Genomic DNA, 21,271 nt, shown 5'->3' on the forward strand with positions numbered 1-21,271 from the left:
TAAGGAACAGTCAGTCATAGATTTTTTGAAACTTTTTTTAAACCAGGAGGACTGAAGCATTTTTGGCTGATATTTGCCTCATTGCCTTTGTCTTTCATGGTTGATGTTTGAGCTTGTTCTCTCAAGAGGGAGGTTCTTGTGATGCTGCTGTCCCTGTGCAGCATTTCTGGGGCCTCTACAGTCATGGAAGAACAAAATGATTCAGAAAATACCCCCCCAGTATGAAACAGCCCATTCATATCATTGTTAGAACAAACAGAAGGGAAAGGCAGAGCCAAAATGCTGCTTTGCTTTCTTTAGGGTTTATAAAAAGAGGGTGTTGTTTGTTTCTTTTTTTTTTTTAATTTTGGGGGGATCTTTCACCTAAGGAAAGTTAAAAATAGATTAACATTTAATCATTCCTTTCTGTGACGTGATTATTCCCAAAACTTTTCTGTAGGCTTTTCATTCCAGGAGGGACATGGCCCTTTCCACCCCAATTTGAAAAAGTCTGAAGGGGGTTGGAGCACTTTCTGCTGCCTGAATTCATAGTCAGGCTTGGGCCTCAGCCCCTGCTTTGGGCAGGGACTGGAGGGGCTTTGGTTGTGATTGAAAGAGTTGGGAATTAAGACATTGCTCAGCACCATCCTTGTTCCTGGTTTGATCTTTTGACATCTTTTCCTGCAAAGTGGAGGTGACATAAATCCTGAAGATCTTTCCATGAAATCCCAGAATGGTTTGGGTTGGAAGGGACCTTCAAGACCTTCCAGCTCCACCCCTGCCATAGGCAGGGACACCTCCCACCAGCCCAGGGTGCTCCAAGCCCTGTCCAACCTGGCCTTGGACACTCCCAGGGATGGGGCAGCCACAGCTGCTCTGCCCAACCTGTGCCAGGGCCTGCCCACCCTCACAGCCAACAATTCCTTCCCACTATCCCACCTGTCCCTGCCCTCTGACACTGGGAAACCATTCCCTGTGTCCTGTCCCTCCATCCCTTGTCTCCAGTCCCTCTACAGCTCTCCTGGAGCCTCTTCAGGCCCTGCCAGGGGCTCTCAGGTGTCCCTGGTGTCTTCTCTTCTCCAGGTGAGCCCCCCCAGCTCTCCCAGCCTGGCTCCAGAGCAGAGGGATCCAGCCTTGGGATGATCTTTAGTGGCCTCCTCTGGGCTTGTTCCACAGCCAATGTTTTCCTTCTGGTGACACCAATCATCTCCCTTGCTTTGCCCCTTCAAGGCTGTGGATCTCAGATTTGTCCAGGGACTTTTTCCTTTCACCCAGAAATGGGAAGGGCAGATGCTGGAACATCTCTGTGACAAAAGGACTCTCTTCCATGGCCATTCCAGTGCTGATCATCCCCCACATGGAGAACACTGGAAAACCAACATGAGTTGTTAAAGTATCTTTGTCTTTGCTGCAGCTTTTTGGAGATGAGCCTGTGTTGGCAATCAGGAAACCTGAGCAGTTTGGAGAGTCTTGGAGCTTGTCCTGGAGAACTTAAGAGCCAGATTCCCTCCAAACCCCCTTGGGAATGTTGAAACACATGCAGAACACCTGTCCTTGTCTGCTCAGTCTCGACAATACCATTTAATTTTGGTTTCATTTTAGTGAGTTTTAGAAAACTGTCTGCTTTGGGCAGAGCTGTGAGCCTTTGTGTGAGCAGAGGAGCAGCAGGAATGGAACTTCTCCAGGGATTTTTCAAGCAGAGCCCACCCAAGGCCATGTCTTGTTTACTGAGTGTGCATTGGAGCCCTTTGTGGATCTCATTCTTGTCTATAACCATTAATTCCCCAAATGTCCTGCTCTGCTGATGCCCATCAGTGCCAGGTTTGTGCTCCTCCCTTGGGCTGATGTTGTGCCCTCTGTTCTCCTTTGCAGGTGCCACCAGGTGCCCTCCCTGTAGGTATTGGGTGCTGTGTGTGAAAACCTTTTCTGCCTTGAATTGTGTGATTTCTTTCTTTCTTTCTTTCTTTCTTTCTTTCTTTCTTTCTTTCTTTCTTTCTTTCTTTCTTTCTTTCTTTCTTTCTTTCTTTCTTTCTTTCTTTCTTTCTTTCTTTCTTTCTTTCTTTCTTTCTTTCTTTCTTTCTTTCTTTCTTTCTTTCTTTCTTTCTTTCTTTCTTTCTTTCTTTCTTCTCTCTCTCTTCTTTCTTTCTTTCTTTCTTTCTTTCTTTCTTTCTTTCTTTCTTTCTTTCTTTCTTTCTTTCTTTCTTTCTTTCTTTCTTTCTTTCTTTCTTTCTTTCTTTCTTTCTTCCTTCCTTCCTTTCTTTCTTTCCTTCTTTCTTTCTTTCCTGCTCCTCCTCTGCCCTCTGCCCTGCTCTTGTGTGGGGCTGGGGCTGCCCCTTGCTTTGTGGAGCCTTCAAAGAGCCCTTTCAACACATTGCACCAGATTAAGGGCAGAAAGTCTTATGTTGTGGTTGCTTAATCTCCATTAAACAATTACATGTCTTAGGTATTACAAAATGTGCTTTTTCTGACTTAAAAAGAACCTCTTCAGCCATGGGAGGTGCACAAGAACCTACTGAACCCTCTCAGGTTGGGACTGTGTGCTTGAAATGGCTCTTGCAGGCTGTGTGTGCACCTTTTGGTGTGGATTAGCATCATTTTCTCCTTACAATTACAAGCTAAACAATTAATCAGAGCCCCCCCTCATCTCCATGACCCAGCAATGGACCCAAAAAACACCGTGCTCTAAACTAAAAGAGTTTAAAGAATGAAAGTGTTGGAAATGGTGTTGGCAGCATTGCTGAGTTGGTGCCCACAGCTGCCAACTCTCAGTCAGGTCCTGCTGAATTTCTTGCAGCATAAAATGTGCTGCTGATGTAAAAGATCTGCTGGTGATGCAAAGGCATGGCAATGTTTTTACAGATTCAGGAAAGCTTAAGGAAATAAATTGCTCTGTTGCTGGGCCATGCATGGGAGGGGCCAGAACTAGGCATTGGTTGCTGTAAAGGCAATTTCACTTACAACATTTCTGATACAAGAACAGCAAAAGGAAGAGGGCAGAGTATCCTGGGAGGGTGTGGGGTCTCCATCATTGCTTTTCCTTGGGAGCAAGTCAGCAACAAAACACTGTTTATCAGTGTTCAAAATGACCTGGCAAGCAAGGAGTGTAACAAGTAATTGGGCTTTTTGCCAATTAAATCTTTGCCTGACTTTGTAGTGAGGGATTATTGGCAATTCCTCCCTAACCAGAGATTGCTGTTGGAATCGCTGCCTGGAACAGGAATGTTCCTTTTCCCAGGAGCAGCAAAGCTTTGGGCAGTGGGACACCACTTGTCTGGAGCACATGGAGAGTTGCTCCATGCAGCTGGAATGTTCTCCTCTCACCTGGGCCTCCAAAGCTTGGAAGAAGGTTCTCCTTCCCCCCTGTTGTACCAACCTGTGCTGGGGGCTGTTCCTGGTGCCACTCAGGTGGCCTGCCCTGTGCTCTGGGGCTTTATCCTGTAGGAATGACACTGATGACAAGGTAGGAGTTACCCTTCTAAAGCATTTTGGCTTCAGGTTGAGAGAATATTGAGAGAAGAAGAGCCTCAATGCTTCCTTCTTTTGGCTGGTTTGCTGAATTCATGTGTTTGTTGCCTGCCCTGTGTGGGTGTGACTGACGTGGGAACTGAGCTGGGGAAATCCTGGATTTTCTGTCATGTTTTCCTCCTGTTTCCTGTGCTCTGGTTCCTTGTCTTATTTGGGGCAGTTCTAAACAGTTTTTATGGGTCTTGTCTCCCAGCCCTTTGTGTTTTCTTGGGTTGAATTTCCACTAATGTCACTTCCTACAACAGGAATTAACTCTCTAACTCATGACCAAGAGCAGCACAAGGAGTCAGGTTAAATTAACCACGTTATGTCCAAGGACACAGAAATTTGTTGCAATACTGTAGGAAATAATGTAGTTTGTTTGAAAATTTAACTAATGTGGGGTGACCTTTGCAGTCCCATCAGTTAAAGAACTCAATAACATCTTGAAAGGCTGGAATTGGGGAGTGCCTGAAGAGCTCATGAAGACATGAGTGGATTTACACTCCTTTGACTTGCCTTTTTTTCCTTCCAGTTGCCTTAAAATATTCCTTCCTGATGGAAGTGCTGCCACAGTTCATTTATTATGTTGGTTTTTCCCCTTGATCAACTGAGAAATTCATAATTCTGCATCAATACATTTGGATTCTTTTGGGGACATGAAGAGAAGCTCTGAGCTGCATCTATTTAATGATCTTTATTTCTTCTCTTTGCATCAACCCAACTGTTTTATTGCTCTGTTAATCAAGATCACTTTTGGTTTGGTTTTAATAAGCTTGAATCTGATTTCTTAAGTTATATTTGGCTTTCAAATTCCTGTTTCAGTTGGGGTGGGGGGAGAAGCTCTCATTTCAAACTAACAGACACAGGTATTTGTTTGCCATTGGATTTTGTCACTCTAGGGGTTAAAGTGAGTTTTTAATAAGGTTTTCCTGAAGCAGAATAGATTTTTAGGTCAGCAGTGAGGTTTTTTAACTTTTATTTTTCTGCAGTTTTGAAGCTTCTTAGTCACAGCATTTGTACTTTCTGCCTGCTTAGGTCTCCCCTCAAGCAAGCACTTGCCCCAAGTAATGGGAGTTTTAGATGAATTTATGCTAAAACCCCCTGTTTTTTCCTCCTCAATGCTGTTTGAAGAGCAAGGATCCTCAGCTCCATCTCTTCCTGAACGACTACAGCACGTTTTTCATTGTGACCTCCAGTGGCATCACCCGCTACCTCACCCTCCTGCAGCCCCTGGACAGGGAGACCCAGCAGCTCTACACCTTCTCGGTGAGTGGGCCCTGGGGGGAGGCTCCTCAGGCTTCAGGCAGGGCATGTGGGGAGGAGGGGTGGGTTCTGCCCTCCCTGGAGCCCCTGGGAATGGCCCAGAAGAAGGAAAGAGTGAAGGACAACTGGAGGAGTTGATGGAAGAGCAAAGAACAACTGGAGGAGTTGATGGGGCAGTGCCTTCCTCCAAAGAGCAGGTGCTTGGTTGGAGAGCAGCGTTTTGGACCCCCCTCCCAGGTTTGTCCCCTGCTCTCACCACCCTCCCATGGCAGCATCTGGCCCATCTTCTTGGCATTTGAGGCCATTAGTGGCTTTTGTCCTTGTCCCCTAAGCCAGGATTGTGACACTTCTTCTGGCTTGATTTGAGAACCAAATGACAAACCAGGCTGCAATGAACCTCAGCCAGGAGTGCTGAAATAAATAAAGAGGGAAAAGAAGCTCAAATGGACTTCAGAGTCCCTCAGGCTGTGAGGGAACAGCAACTTGGAAATGGGCTGGTCCTCCTCAGGGGTTCCCAGTCTGTGCCTCCCTGGTTTGGGTCCTTTCAGCATCTGAAAGGACAGCTCAGATTTCCCCTCTGGAGGAAGAAGGTCTGTAGGTCTTTAAGTGCCACCTCAAAGTGCTGCCTTTGAGGTTTAGCAGAGCTGCAGGACCTGCTGTGGGTGGTGATGCCCAGGTGAGACTGGGGCAGGTGTGATGCCCAGGTGAGACTGGGGCAGGTGGTGATGCCCAGGTCAGACTGTGGCAGGTGGTGATGCTCAGGTCAGACTGTGGCAGGTGGTGATGCCCAGGGGAGACTTTGGGAGATGGTGATGCCCAGGTGAGACTGGGGCAGGTGGTGATGCCCAGGGGAGACTTTGGGAGATGGTGATGCCCAGGTGAGACTTTGGGAGATGATGATGCCCAGGTGAAACTGTGTCAGGTGGTGATGCCCAGGGGAGACTTTGGGAGATGGTGATGCCCAGATGAGACTGTGGCAGGTGGTGATGCCCAGGTCAGACTGTGGCAGGTGGTGTTGCCCAGGTCAGACTGTGGCAGGTGGTGATGCTCAGGTGAGACTGTGACAGGTGGTGATGCTCAGGTGAGACTGTGGCAGGTGGTGATGCCCAGGTGAGACTGGGGCAGGTGTGATGCCCAGGTCAGACTGTGACAGGTGGTGATGCTCAGGTCAGACTGTGGCAGGTGGTGATGCCCAGGTGAGACTGTGGCAGGTGGTGATGCCCAGGTGAGACTGGGGCAGGTGGTGATGCCCAGGTGAGACTTTGGGAGATGGTGATGCCCAGGTCAGACTCTGGCAGGTGGTGATGCCCAGGTGAGACTGTGGCAGGTGTGATGCCCAAGTGAGACACTGGGAGGTGGCAATGCCCAGGTGAGACTTCATCAGGTGGTGATGCCCAGGTGAGACTTTGGCAGGTGGTGATGCCCAGGTCAGACTCTGGCAGGTGGTGATGCCCAGGTGAGACTTTGGCAGGTGTGATGCCCAGGTCAGACTCTGGCAGGTGGTGATGCCCAGGTGAGACTTTGGCAGATGGTGATGCCCAGGTGAGGCTGTGTCAGGTGGTGATGCCCAGGTGAGACTCTGGCAGGTGGTGATGCCCAGGTGAGACTGTGGCAGGTGTGATGCCCAAGTGAGACACTGGGAGGTGGCAATGCCCAGGTGAGACTTCATCAGGTGGTGATGCCCAGGTCAGACTTTGGCAAGTGATGATCTCCAGGTCATACTGGGGCAGGTGGTGATGCCCAGGTGAGACTTTGGGAGATGGTGATGCCCAGGTGAGACTGTGTCAGGTGGTGATGCCCAGGTGAGACTGTGGCAGGTGTGATGCCCAGGTGAGGCTGTGTCAGGTGACAATGCCCAGATGAGACTGTGGCAGGTGTGATGCCCAGGTGAGACTCTGGGAGGTGGTGATGCCCAGGTGAGACTGTGGCAGGTGTGATGCCCAGGTGAGACTGGGGCAGGTGGTTATGCCCAGGTCAGACTTTGGGAGGTGGTGATGCCCAGGTGAGACTGGGGCAGGTGGTGATGCCCAGGTCAGACTCTGGGAGGTGGTGATGCTCAAGTGAGACTTTGGGAGGTGGTGATGCCCAGGTGAGACTGTGTCAGGTGGTGATGCCCAGGTGAGACTGTGGCAGGTGGTGATGCCCAGGGGAGACTTTGGGAGGTGGTGATGCCCAGGTGAGGCTCTGGCAGGTGGCTCCTCCCTCCCAGCCCTGGGCAGTCCCAAGTGATGCCCCCTCACTTCTCCTGCCCAGCTGACCCAGGACACCCCACAGGTGTGTTTGGGTGTGTTTTTCTCAGCAGAGAGAAACGAAATGCCGATTTTTGGTTGTTGTGCTGCATTTCCTCAGAGCTGGAGTTGTACTGAGAACACACCACTAAACTCTTCCTCTTCTGCTCCTTTCCTGAAGATGACAGCCTCTGATGGAGTCCAGGAGAGTGTCCCAGTGACTGTCACCATCCTGGTGATCGATGCCAACGACAACTCCCCAACCTTCTCCAACATCTCCTACAATGTCAAGATCTACACGGACATGAGGCCTGGGGAAGGTGTTATAAAGGTAATTGTAGGGCTTTTTATTAGCTCTGTTCCCTCACTTTTCATTGGCAGGACAAACTGGAGCTGCACTGAAATTAATTTTGAGTATCTCCATCCACTTCATTAGTTAAATAATGATTAAAAATTGCTCAGACTAAACATTAGGCCTGTCTGTAGATTAGAACATTAGATCTGTAGCTGCAGCTCAGCTGTTTCATCCTACAAATTTTTCAGCTGAAAAAAAATCTCAAAATTAAAAATAATAATCTTCTGAAATATTGAAATAAAACCTTTTGGTGGGAACAGGTAAACAGCTGAGTGGAACATAAGCAGGAATGTTGAAACCTGTTGGTTTTTCCAAGTCATTTGTTTGGAGGGCAAATGAGCAATGAAAAATATGCTGGACACAGGCCCAGAGAGAAGCAGCTTTAATTAAAGATTGTCAGCACTGATTGATGTTTTAGTGCAGGACTGGAGGTGAGTCCTGGTCACACTGAAGTTACTGGGAAAAGGCTTTTTTGGGTGGTAATTCCTCCAGCTCCTTTTTGACCTGTGGGTTCTTCCTCTCTGGGAGGTCCATTAGTTGTGTGGCGAGACTGTGGCAGGAGGGACTTTTTCAGAATTTCAAATGGCAAACGTAGAATGAGGGAGACAAAAAATACCACCCATGGATGTTAATTTGGTTTTTAAGCTTTTTGAGGGGGAATTACCTCCATTTCATGATTTTTGGGGCATTTCTCCCGTGTTCAGGTTGCAGTGTCTGAAAATACCGTGGGAGGATGAAGGAAGATTTGCTCATTTTAGTGCAACCAGTTTAGGTCAGTTAAGTATTTCTCTGTTGGAAATGTGCTTTGGATCTCTGTGCTGGGGGTGAAAGAGGCACAACACTCATTGCCTCAGGAGAAAATGACTTCATTAAAGTGCTTTTTAGATGGTGAATGCTGTGCCCAACCTCTCCCAGGTCCAAAGGAGTTGGTTCTCCATAAAGTAGCTCAGTGCCCAGTGGCAGGAATGGCTTGTACTTTAACAGAGAAGGAAAACTTTTGTCAATATATCTAAACTTCAGCATTTCAATCAATGTATTCTTTATAAGGCATTATGTGATAAGCTCTTGGCTTTGAGTTTTTCTCACATGAATTTCATATTACACTGAACCTGTAAAGAATCAGAACTGGAAGCTGTTTGGCAGCTGTAGATGGTGATTTGGCAGTTGTAGGTAGTGGTTTGGTACCTGTCGGTGGTGGTTTGGCAGATGTGGTGGTGATTTGGCTGATGCTGGTGCTTTGGCAGCTGTAAGTGGTTTGGCAGATCTGGGTGGTGACTTGGCAGATGTGGTTGTTAGGCAGCTGTACGTGGTTTGGCAGCTGCACGTGGTGGTTTGGCAGATGTGGTGGTTTGGCAGATGTGGTGGTTTGGCAGATGTGGTGGTTTGGCAGATGTGATGGTTTGACAGATCAGGGTGGTGATTTGGCAGATGTGATTGTTAGGCACCTGTAGGTTGTTTGGGAGCTCTAGGTGGTGGTTTGGCAGATGTGGTGGTGGTTTGGCAGATGTGGTGGTGGTTTGGCAGCTGTAGGTGGTGGTTTGGCTGATGGTGGTGGTTTGGCAGATATGGTGGTTTGGCACATGTGGTGGTTTGGCTGATGGTGGTGGTTTGGCAGATATGGCGGTTTGGCACATGTGGTGGTTTGGCAGCTGTAGGTGGTGGTTTGGCACATGTGGTGGTTTGGCAGATATGGTGGTTTGGCAGATATGGTGGTTTGGCACATGTGGTGGTTTGGCACATGTGATGGTTTGGCAGATATGATGGTTTGGCAGCTATAAGTGGTGGTTTGGCACATGTGGTGGTTTGGCAGCTGTAGGTGGTTTGGCACATGTGGTGGTTTGGCAGATATGGTGGTTTGGCACATGTGGTGGTTTGGCACATGTGGTGGTTTGGCACATGTGGTGGTTTGGCAGCTGTAGGTGGTGGTTTGGCACATGTCGTGGTTTGGCACATGTGGTGGTTTCGCAGATATGGCGGTTTGGCACATGTGGATGGTGGTTTGGCAGCTTTAGGTGGTTTGGCAGATGTGATGGTTTGGCAGATCTGGGTGGTGATTTGGCAGATGTGATTCTTAGGCACCTGTAGGTTGTTTGGGAGCTCTAGGTGGTGGTTTGGCAGATGTGGTGGTGGTTTGGCTGATGGTGGTGGTTTGGCAGATATGGTGGTATGGCACATGTGGTGGTTTGGCAGATGTAGGTGGTGGTTTGGCACATGTGGTGGATTGGCAGATATGGTGGTATGGCACATGTGGTGGTTTGGCAGCTGTAGGTGGTGGTCTGGCACATGTGGTGGTTTGGCAGCTGTAGGTGGTAGTATGGCACATGTGGTGGTTTGGCACATGTGGTGGTTTGGCAGATATGGTGGTTTGGCAGCTGTAGGTGGTGGTTTGGCACATGTGGTGGTTTGGCACATGTGGTGGTTTGGCAGATATGGTGGTTTGGCACACATGGAGGGTGGTTTGGCAGCTGTAGGTGGTGGTTTGGCAGATATGGTGTTTTGGTACACATGGATGGTGGTTTGGCAGCTGTAGGTGGTTTGGCACATGTGGTGGTTTGGCAGATATGGTGTTTTGGCACACATGGATGGTGGTTTGGCAGCTGTAGGTGGTTTGGCAGCTGTAGGTGGTGCTCTGGAGCCTGGGACCTGCTGGATGCTGAGTGTGATGCTGCACTGACAGATTATTTCATGGCATAGCCCAGTAGAAATGTCCCTGAGTTCCTCTGCCCATCTGCAGTGCTGCCACCTCTCAGGGTGCCCCAGGGGTGAAAGGTGCCCAGCAGGCACAAGGTCACCCTGCTGTGTTGGTGGCCCTGCCTGAGCTGGTGGCTCTTGCTCCTGCCCTTGACTCTGCAGTGGGCACTGGGGTTTTGTGCCCCTGTGTGTTGCTGCCCTGCAGTCCCACCTGCTGTGCTGCCCATGTCAACAGGGCTTTGGGCCAGAAACTCAAGGCTACCTGTCTGTCCTTCTGCCACCCTCCCTTTAGGGTCCCTGCAGGGAGTCCCTGCTGAGGGTGGCATTTCTTATTGCCAGGGGGGCTCTGCTGTCACACCTGCTGGGACCCCTCGTCCTTTCCCACCTCCCACTGCTCAGCTGGAGCCAGGAGGAGCAGCAGGAGCCCGTTGTGCCATCATCCTGTCATTCCCACTCCAGTGCTCTTGGTCCTGGGCTGCTGTGGGCACAGGCAGTGGTGGCTGTGGCCTCCTGGGTGCCCAAGGGCTGCTCATGTGGCTTTCTGCCACCCCAGGTGCTGTTGGAGGGAGCACGTGACTGTAGAACCAAAGGCCAGCTGAGGAACCAGTGTGTGTGTCAGCAAAGCAACCCCTAAGGAAAGAAGAGGCAACCAAGGCAGGCTGGGCAGGGCTTGGAGCAACCTGGGATAACAGAAGGTGTCCCTGCCCATGACAGGGAGTGGCACTGGATGGGATTTAATGTCCCTTCCATCCTAAACCATTCTGGGATTCTATTGTGTCTCTTCTTGTCACTAAAAGCAAAAATGTCCCCTGAGCTCTATTTTCTGTCCTTGTCTGCACATGTTGGATTTAGCATTCCACACTCCAGGTGTGGGATAAACCCCCTGCCTTTCCCAGGGGCAGGGTGGGAACCTCCTCATTTCATGAGGGCCATCAGAACTGGGGTCTAAAATCAGGCCTGAGATGTTTCTCGTGCACAGAGTTAAAATTGTGCCATGATGTGGAAGAAACGCTGCAGGTGGGAGTAACCACAGAGCTGGCAGAGGTGGCACAGAGTCACCAAAGTGCAGAGAGATGTGCCCAGCTGTGTTTGGCTCATGGCCTGAGCTGACCCCCAAGCACAGCCTGGCAGGTGGGTGGTCTCACCCTGACACCTGAAATGGGCTTTGCATGACTGGGACACTTGGGGTTGTGTTTCCTACGGCTTCAAGTTGCAGCTGGAGAGGGTTAGTTTGAATATTAGGGAAAATTTCTTCATGGAAGAGGTGGTCAAGCATTGGAACAAGCTGCCCTGGGAAGTGGTGGAGTGCCCATCCCTGGAGGGACTTAATAGGTGTGTGGATGTGGCCCTTGGGGACATGGGTGGCCTTGGCAGTGTTGGGGTACTGGTCAGACTCAATGATCTCAGAGGGCTCTTCCAACTCAAATGGCTGTGACTCTCCATGTGGATCCATATGGGAAGAACTGCCCTTTCCTCCCCTTGGCTCCCTTCAGAGTCCATGCCCATGAATGCCAACGTTGATGTCCAGTTCTGCACAGCGAGGGCTTCAAGTGCCAGAGCTGGGGGTGGCATTCCTGGCAGTGCCAAGGCTGTCACATTGCAGAAGGTAGAGAGGGATGGGAATGTTCAGGAAATAAATATGACCCTCTTGCTACTTTTGTAAGGTAATAAGTGTCTTCTTCCCCCCTTCCCTTTAGGAAGTGCTATAAATCCCAATGCCCAGAGAGTAAACTTGGTGTTTATTAGATTTCCTAACTCATATTTTTGCCTAAATTCCTGTGAAAACAGACACTCAGAAACAGTATTAATGGAGACAGATAGATGGTGTACCTTCATTAGCAGCTTCCAAGGTGCACACCAGGAAGCCTGTACATGCACACATGTGACCAGGGCTGTTTCAGTCATTAGCATGTGAGACATCCATGACCATCCATGGTTCTCATTCCCCTGGTGCCCCACACATAGAGCTCTACAGAACTGCCCCTTGGAGAAGCTGCAGGCCTCCTTCTTGTGTTTTGTCTTCAAGCTATCTGCAGGTGGTTTCTCACAAACTGTGACCTTGGCAGGGCATAAGAAAGCTTAAGAACCTCTGAGAAAGAGCTTTAGCAACTTTCCAACACCACCTAAAGACATGAACAAGCCAGGAGAATCCATGTAACCTAGTTCACAGAGATCACAGACTGTTCAAAGTTGGAAGGGACCCACAAGGATCATCGAGTCCAACTCTTAAGTCAATGGCCCGCATAGGGGATTGAACCCATGACCTTGGCATTATGCAACCAAGTTCTGTGTGATTCTAAAAATCTACAAAATACACACCAAAATCCTCACAATCATCCCAAAATAATTGGCTTGCACTCTTTAGCAAGGAGTTTTTCTCTGCTCTGGGATGTTTTTACACCCCTCACCCTTGGTTTCAGGTGGGTCTTTGTTGGACAGTAATTAGAATCATAGAATCTGCTGGGTTGGAAGAGACCTCTGAGATCATCAAGTCCAACCCTTCGTCCAACCCCACTGTGCTCACCAGCCCATGGCACTCAGTGCCACATCCAGCCTCATCTTTAACACCTCCAGGGATGGTGAATCCACCCCCTCTCTGGGCAGCCCATTCCAATGCCTGAGCACTCTCTCTGCAAAGAAGTTTTTTCTCATCTCCAACTTCAATTTCCCCTGGCAGAGCTTGAGCCCATCGTGCCCCCTTGTCCTATTGCTGAGTGCCTGGGAGAAGAGACCAACCCCCACCTGGCCAGAACTTCCCTTCAGGCAGTTCCAGACAGTGCTGAGGTCACCTCTGAGCCTCCTCTTCTCCAGGCTGAACACCCCCAGCTCCCTCAGCCTCTCCCCACAGCACTTGTGCTCCAGTCCCTTCTCCAGCCTCGTTGCTCTTCTCAGTTGGATTGGAAGAGACCTCTGAGATCATCAAGTCCAACCCTTGATCCAACCCTACTGTGATCACCAGCCCAGGGCACAAAGTGCCCTGGGCTGGTGATCACAGTGGGGTTGGATCAAGACGTGTTGGATTCTCTGTCCCTGGAGGTGTTTAAGAGGACACTCAGTGCCACATCCAGTCCCTTCTCCAGCCTCGTTGCTCTTCTCTGGCCCCGCTCCAGCCCCTCAATCTCTTTCCTCAACTGAGGGGCCCAGAACTGAACACAACACTCAAGGTGTGGCCTCACCAGTGTTGAGTCCAGGGGAAGGGTCACTGCCCTGGGCCTGCTGCCACACTGTTCTTGATCCAGACCAGGATGCCATTGGCTTTCTTAGCCACCTGGGCACACCTGAGTACACCTGGGCACACCTGGGCTCACCTGGGCACACCTGGGCACACCTGGGCACACCAGGGCACACCTGGGCACACCTGGGCACACCTGGGCACACTGCTGGCTCATGTTCAGCCTCCTGTCAATCCCACAGAAGTTGCCAGCACTGACCCTGTGGCTTTGCCTTGCAGCTCACGGCCGTGGATGCCGACGAGGGAGCCAACGGGCAGGTCATGTATGAAATCCTGGCTGGGGACCAGGGGGACTTCACCATCAATGCCCAGACAGGTCTCATCACCATCGCCCCAGGAGTGGAGCTGGCGGTGGGCAGGTCCTACGCGCTCACCGTCAGGGCCTCGGACAGTGCCCCTCCTGCCCAGAGAAGGTGAGCCACCCTCAGCAACCTCAGCACCTCTGCAGCACCCTCAGGGTTGCAACTCCTCACTGGGATCCACTTCTGGGTCTGCTCTTTGGGTGGAAGGACCATCCTCTGGAAAGGTGTCGTGTTAGAATTCTTGTCCTTTGGGTTTTTTCATGGTTTCTTTTGCTCACAGTGGCCTGGGTTTCTGGAAGCTCCCAACTATGCTGTCACCATGTGTGTCCCTTCCTTGGGAGGAGTTGAGGTGAAGGATGTAAAGAAGAAAGCAAGTGAGAAGGGAGATGCTTTGGGTTCAGGGTGCAGAAAGGATCAGAAATAATCTGGCCCTTCTGTCCAGGTGTGAGGTGTGCAGGGTCACCCAGGCTTGGCACGATGGGGCACACCTGCCAAGCTGTGCAATGGTGAGCTGTGCCTCCACTGAGACCCACATTCCAGCCAGCAGAGCTACCTCTGTTCCCCCCCAGCTGATAAAGAAGAGCAGCCTGCAAATTTAGGATGGTTGGGATAGGCCCCTCTCATGCCCTTGCAGGGCTTGGAAAGGTGTGAATGAACTTTGAGGTCCCTTCCAACCCAAACCATCTTGTGATTCTACACCTTCAAAAAAGTAAAGACATCGAGTCCTGCTGACCTTCTTCTTTGGAGTTTGTGTTCTAAACATGGCAGCTGTGCCCAGATGGCATTTCAGGAGGGTGTGGGGGTACAGAAAAGTGTCTCTCATGTTCTGGGTATTGATAATGTGATGAGCTCCTTGTTCCAAAGAGGACAGCAGAGAGGAACAGCAGGTTCCAGCATTTAAATCTCCCACAGCTGTAAAATGCAAATCTTTCCCTCGCAGGGGGAATGGAAGAAGAAAAGATAACACAAAAGTGGGATTTCACTCACTGGATTTTCTTCAGGACCTTCTCCAAGAAAGCAGCTCTTACTCTTGTGCACATATTTTAAAATCAGTGTTTCATTCAGATTAAGTTGTTCATAAAAGTGATACCTGATCAAACAAACTCCTTTTCCCCTTGCCTGTTTTCTTGAAAACAAAAGCTAAAACATCTTGCACCAACTCTCTCTTTTTCCCAAACTCAACTTAAGTTCTTCAGCCTGAACTCCTCTGCTTCTGAACAGCACAGGGGTGGGAACAGGAGTTACAGTCAGTCCCTTCTCTGCCATTTCATCCTCCCCACACCTTTCTCTTTCCCACCAAGGTCTCCCCATGGGCTGCAGAGGAGTCTCTGCTCTGGCACCTGGAGCTCCTGCTCCTCCTCAGTGCCTGCTGGGGCTGGGCTGGGAGAGGTGGGACACACCAGGCTGGGTGTAATCCCTTCCTTGAGGGCTGTGTGTGGATGTGCCCCAGGGCACAGAGTTCCTGCAGCCCTTCCCTGTGGGTGGGATTTGTCCTCCTGGACATGGCACTGGTGGTTTATTATGTGGAGCACGGCCCCAGCGCTCTGCCCAGCTCCCATCAGTGACCCAGAGTGACAAAGCTGCTGGGCCAGGGCAGTGGGGAACATCCATGCCAGAGTGGTGACCATGCTTGGACAGAACTTTGTACAGCTAATCCAAATTTCTGCTCAGTGATGTGTTATTTTGGTATGAAATGAGCTCTATCAGGTAACACAACAGCTGTTCTAGTGATAGGATCTGGTGGTTTGGGGTTGGACCCTCTGAACCTGCTCTGGAGTCTGTTAGCCCTGCAAGAAGCAGCACACTGGGTTCATGGCTTTCTCTTTTCTCCCTCTCCCTGCTTCCCTCCAGGAAAATGGGAACAAATCCCTTTGCTTTCTTTCCTGCAGCCCTAAAACATGAGATTTCCCAACTTTGCCAAAGGGCTTGTGGGTGGAAAACCTGCCCCTGCAGTGCAGCATCTGCTCTCCTCGGGGTTTGTGCTGGGGTGGGGCTGCTGCCCTGACATCCAGCAGAGGAGGCAGGTGGGATAACGGAGCAGAGGGGAAGACAAAGCTCCCTGGAAGCCTTTAAAGTGACCTTCAACTGCAGGGAGACCTCTGGCTGCTTTGCTCAGACTGGAGCAGTGAAGAAGCAAGTGGGTTCCCAGGATGGTCCATGGAGGGTGTGCAGTGCCAGTGCCCCAGAGAGCCTTCAGCACCCCCTGGAATGCTGTTGGCAGTGTCTGTGGGATAAGGGGTCAGTGCAGTTGCAGCCTTTGCTGGCTCAGAACTTGGAATGTTTTGTAGAGGACACAGGATCCCTGTGAGCCGTGTTTGTACCTGGGGTGTTCACTGTATCTTTCTGCTCAGTTCCTGACACCACTTCAGGCTACTTTTAGGAAAATTATTTAGCTTTTCTTCCTGCTCATGTGGCAGTCTGCTTTGATTCCCCCAGGCACTCAGCAATAGAACAAGGGGGCACGATGGGCTCAAGCTCTGCCAGGGGAAATTGAAGTTAGAGAGCAGAAAAAACTTCTTTGCAGAGAGAGTGCTCAGGGATTGGAATGGGCTGCCCAGAGAGGGGGTGGATTCCCCATCCCTGGAGGTTTTTCAACTGAGCTTGGCCGTGGCACTGAGTGCCATGATCTGGTAAAGGGACTGGAGTTGGACCAAGGGTTGGACTTGATGATCTCAGAGGTCTTTTCCAACCCAATCCATTCTGTGATTCTGTGGATGTGGCACTGAGTGAGAATCCACCATGTCCACTCAGTGCCCTGGGCTGGTGATCACAGTGGGGTTGGATCAAGGGTTGGACTTGATGATCTTGGAGGTCTTTTCCAACCCAATCCATTCTGTGATTCTCTGATGGTGGATTCCCCATCCCTGGAGGTTTTTAACCTGAGCTTGGCCGTGGCACTGAGTGCCATGATCTGGTAAAGGGACTAGAGTTGGACCAAGGGTTGGACTTGATGATCTTGGAGGTCTTTTCCAACCCAATCGATTCTATGACTCTATGAAAATACATCCTGAAGCTTTTAAAGGAGGACAGGGAGGTTGTCAGAGCTGGAGAACACACAGTGTATAAACCAGACATCGTGGGTTGCCTTGTGTGTGTTGATTTATTGATTTTCATTGCCTTGCACTGTGTTTTCCCTCCCCTGTATTGCAGGAGCTCCATCACCACTGTTTACATCGAGGTCCTGCCACCCAACAACCAGAGCCCTCCCCGCTTCCCCCAGCTGATGTACAGCCTGGAAGTGAGCGAGGCCATGAGGATTGGGGCTGTGCTGTTAAACCTGCAGGTACAGAGGCTTCCTGGGCTTCCCTGGGCATCCCTCTGCTTCCTTGGGCATCCCTGGGCTTCCCTGGTCATCCCTGGGCTTCACTGGGCTTCCCTCTGCTTCTCTGGGCTTCCCTGGGCTTCCTTCTGCTTTCCTGGGCATCCCTGAGCATCCCTGGGCATCCCTGTGCTTCCCTGCGTATCCCTGTGTTTCCCTCTGCTTCCCTCTGCTTACCTGGGATTCCCTGTGCTCCCCTGGGCTTCCCTGGTCATCTCTGGGCATCCCTCAGCTTCCCTGGGCATCTCTGGGTATCCCTCTGCTTTTCTGGGCTTCCCTGGGCTTCCCTGGGCTTCTGTCTGCTTCCCTGGGCATCCCTCTGCTTCCTTGGGCATCCCTGGGCTTCCCTGAGCTTTCCTGGGCTTCGCTGGGCTTTCCTCTGCTTCCCTGGGCTTCCTTCTGCCTTCCTGGGCATCCCTGAGCATCCCTGTGTTTCCCTGCACATCCCTGTGTTTCCCTCTGCTTCCCTGGGATTCCCTGGGATTCCCTGTGCTCCCCTGGGATTCCCTGGTCATCTCTGGGCATCCCTCAGCTTCCCTGGGCATCCCTGGGCTTCCCTCTGCTTTTCTGGGCTTCCCTGGGCTTCCCTCTGCTTCCTTTGGCTTCCCTCTTCTTCCCTGGGCATCCCTGGGCTTCCCTGAGCTTCCCTGGGCTTCCTTCTGCCTTTCTGGTCATCCCTGAGCATCCCTGGGCATCTCTGTGCTTCCCTGCGCATCCCTGTGCTTCCCTCTGCTTCCCTCTGCTTCCCTGGGATTCCCTGCGCTCCCCTGGGCTTCCCTGGGCATCCCTGGGCATCCCTCTGCTTCCTTGGGCATCCCTAGCCTTCCCCCTGCTTCCCTGGGCATCCCTGTGCTTCCCCAGGCATTCCTGGGCATTCCTGGACTTCTCTGTGGTTCCCTGGGCATCCTTCTGCTTCCCTGTGCTTCCCTTTGCTTCCCTGGGCTTCCCTCTTCTTCCCTGGGCATCCCTGTGTTTCCCTCTGCTTCCCTCTGCTTTCTTGGGCATCCCTGGGCATCCCCGTGCTCTCCTGTGCTTCCTTCTCCTTCCCTCTGCTTCCCTCTGCTTTCTTGGGCATCCCTGGGCATCCCCGTGCTCTCCTGTGCTTCCTTCTCCTTCCCTCTGCTTCCCTCTGCTTCCCTCTGCTTTCTTGGGCATCCCTGGGCATCCCTGTGCTCTCCTGTGCTTCCTTCTCCTTCCCTCTGCTTCCCTGGGGGTGGGGAACCCTTCACCACCTTCCTTCTGTTTGTGCTCTTGCCATGCCAAAGCCAGTCCTTCCATCCAGGGGAGAAAGGCACTTTATAGGGATTGAAAATTATTTTATTCTAATCAATAGCCCCTTTTACATGGAGTTTGTAGAGAAAGGGCTTACTTGGCTATTTCTGGGACTTCTTCTGTTTGTTTTAAATGTGGTAAAAGGTGCTGTAGGCTGCAAATGGCACTGCCCAGAGAAGCTGTGGCTGCCCCACCCCTGGGAGTGTCCCAGGCCAGGTTGGACAGGGCTTGGAGCAGCCTGGGCTGGTGGGAGGTGTCCCTGCCCATGGCAGGGATGGAACTGGATGGGCTTTAAGGTCCTTCCAAGCCAAACCATTCAGGGATTTGAAGCTCAGCTGCCTCATTGTGCATTAAAACACTCAATCTGTATTAAAGGGCTTTTCTTGTGGGGAATGTGTTTCTCACCTTTCTCAATTCCCTGCTGTGTAAAACTGACCAGGACATTTTAAACATGGATAAAATGAGTATTTAAGCTTGTGGAATTCCATGCTGTCTTTGTCAGGCAACAGAAGGTCACCAATTAGTCACCTTGGTTTGGGGTTTTTGTGGAATTATGGCAATAACTGCCTGTGTTCCATCATCAGATGGAACATCCCCAGACCTCGAGTGTTTATTAAGTGTTTTCATGAGTACATTTTCATACTTGCTGTTTCATTTCTTGTTTCTTACCAATACAATTGAGTGTTTAGATTAAGAGATTATGCTTTTATGACTCTCTCTCAATAACACTTTGATGTCTACACAACACCTGGGAAAGAGGAAGCAAAGGATTTCAAATCTTCATTCCCAAGTTAGCAAACCTGAAGGTCTGCAAAACACCAGGGTCAGCAACAATGCAAATGCAGCTGCTCTACATTTGCCTTTTAGACTTTAAAAGGCCTGTTCTAAAAATAAACCCCCCTTTCTCCCTTCCCATTAAAATTTTTCAGGCTGAGGATGGAAGGTTGTATTTCTTTCTTACCCTGTTATTTATTTTATAATGCATCCAGCTGATTGTGAGTGGGGTTTTAATTAACAACATTGCAGATTAATGCAATATTAAACGGTCTCCACAGCATTAGTTTGTAAATAAACCTCAGAGTTTATTGCATGCCTGGGAGGCGTTTATGGCTTCGTGTTCTGCCAGCCGTTATTAATTAAAGTATGCAAATGAGGTCATTTTGCTGGGAGGCTGCAAAACAAATGGGGCTGTTACCACGGTCCAGTCCTGTGCTGAACAAGGAGGCAACATGGAATGGTTGTGCACAATTTATGGAGAGCAGTGGCTGTGGATTGCTCTCCTCACTTGCAAACCTTCACTGGGTTTTTTTCTGTTCATAATAACTTGGATTTTAGAGACAACAGGAGTTTTTTAAAACAATGAACTGTTGTTTTCCCTCTGCTTTTTAAAGCATGTGGAATGAAAGGTGGATTTTCTTTGGGGATATGGAGAAAATGAAATAACCTCGAGGCAGTCTTTTATTTTCTGTCTTTTTGAGAGTCCCCTGAGTTGCTGTGAGGGAATGTGTGCCCTGATCACACCTTTGAGCCACCTGGAATGTGGAGGGAGGGCAGGATGCCCTGCAGGAAGGAGGAGTACAAAGGTGGGAGCAACAGGTGATCTGGGACCTGGGATAGTCCTCAGAGATGCCAACTGGGCACGTTTCTGCCTCCAGTGTTTGTAGCACTGTGTGTTCTTGGCTGACAGGTCTTTCCTGAGGCAGATCCTGACTGTTCATACCTTCAGGACAAGGAGCTCCAGATCCCACTGCCAGCACTTCCCATCCCTCACTGGGTCTCACAAACAACTGTCCTGCCCTGTCGTGGCTATTGGGGGTGAAATTATTGCCCAGTGCTGGCAGAGCTGTACCCACCTGTGCAGAATGTTGTCAGCACTGAATGCCACCCACTCCTGCCTGACCTTCATTGTCAGGATTGGTTTTATTCTTGCTGTATCCCATCTTCCATCTGGAGACCTTCTTGTCTGGCCTGGCTGGGGAAGGTGGCACCTGGAAAGGTCACCACAGCTCAGGTTGTTGTTGTACCTGCAGCTCCTGCCCTTTCCTCTGGCCCTGCTGAAAGAGAAGATCACCCCAACCCCCTGCAGCGCTCCAGGCTGGGCACAGAGTGGCTGGAGAGCAGCCAGGCAGAGGGACCTGGGGGGACTGAGGGACAGGAAGCTCAACAGGAGCCACCAGTGTGCCCAGGTGGCCAAGAAGGCCAAGGGGATCCTGGCCTGGATCCAAACTAGCGTGGCCAGCAGGCCCAGGGCAGTGACCCTTCCCCTGGACTCTGCCTTGGGGAGGCCACACCTTGAGTGTTGTGTTCAGTTCTGGGCCCCTCAGTTGAGGCAAGAGATTGAGGGGCTGGAGCGGGGCCAGAGAAGAGCAACGAGGCTGGAGAAGGGACTGGATGTGGCACTGAGTGTCCTCTGAAACACCTCCAGGGACAGAGAATCCACCATGTCTTGATCCAACCCCACTGTGATCACCAGCCCAGGGCACTTTGTGCCCTGGGCTGGTGATCACAGTAGGGTTGGATCAAGGGTTGGACTTGATGATCTCAGAGGTCTCTTCCAATCCAACTGAGAAGAGCAACGAGGCTGGAGAAGGGACTGGAGCACAAGTGCTGTGGGGAGAGGCTGAGGGAGCTGGGGGTGTTCAGCCTGGAGAAGAGGAGGCTCAGAGGTGACCTCAGCACTGTCTGGAACTGCCTGAAGGGAAGTTCTGGCCAGCTGGGGGTTGGTCTCTTCTCCCAGGCAACCAACAGTAGGACAAGAGGGCAGGGGCTGAAACTCTGCCAGGGGAGGTTTAGGTTGGATATCAAGAAGTTCTTTGCAGAGAGAGTTCTCAGGCATTGGAATGGGCTGCCCAGAGAGGGGGTGGATTCTCCATCCCTGGAGGTTTTTAAGTTGAGACTGGATGTGGCCCTGAGTGCCATGGGCTGGTGAGCACAGTGGGGTTGGATCAAGGGTTGGACTTGATGGTCTCCGAGGTCTCTTCCAACCCAATTGATTCTATGATTCTGAGACCCGATTGCTTTGACCCTCCTGACAAGTTTAGCTTCATACTGTCACTCTCCAAATTGCCATTCGAGGGAACTCACAAAGGCTTTGGTTGGTTGTGGTTTCCTGGGAATTGAGCT

The 21,271-nt window shown here is 50.7% G+C and overlaps 1 protein-coding gene across 1 annotated transcript in view; it reads left to right on the forward strand.

Moving 5' to 3' along the window:
- The window catches only part of PCDH15 (protocadherin related 15), a 432,606-nt gene that overhangs the window by 242,558 nt on the left and 168,777 nt on the right, over positions 1 to 21,271 (forward strand). Inside the window, exons 13-16 of the mRNA XM_071563312.1 lie at positions 4,618 to 4,752; positions 7,159 to 7,308; positions 13,475 to 13,668; positions 16,708 to 16,840. Of these exons, the coding sequence (XP_071419413.1) occupies positions 4,618 to 4,752; positions 7,159 to 7,308; positions 13,475 to 13,668; positions 16,708 to 16,840 (612 nt within the window). The remainder of the gene's footprint in view (positions 1 to 4,617; positions 4,753 to 7,158; positions 7,309 to 13,474; positions 13,669 to 16,707; positions 16,841 to 21,271) is intronic.

This window comes from Pithys albifrons, chromosome 9 (genome assembly GCF_047495875.1).
Source record: "Pithys albifrons albifrons isolate INPA30051 chromosome 9, PitAlb_v1, whole genome shotgun sequence".
In the NCBI taxonomy this organism is placed as follows: Eukaryota; Metazoa; Chordata; class Aves; order Passeriformes; family Thamnophilidae; genus Pithys; species Pithys albifrons.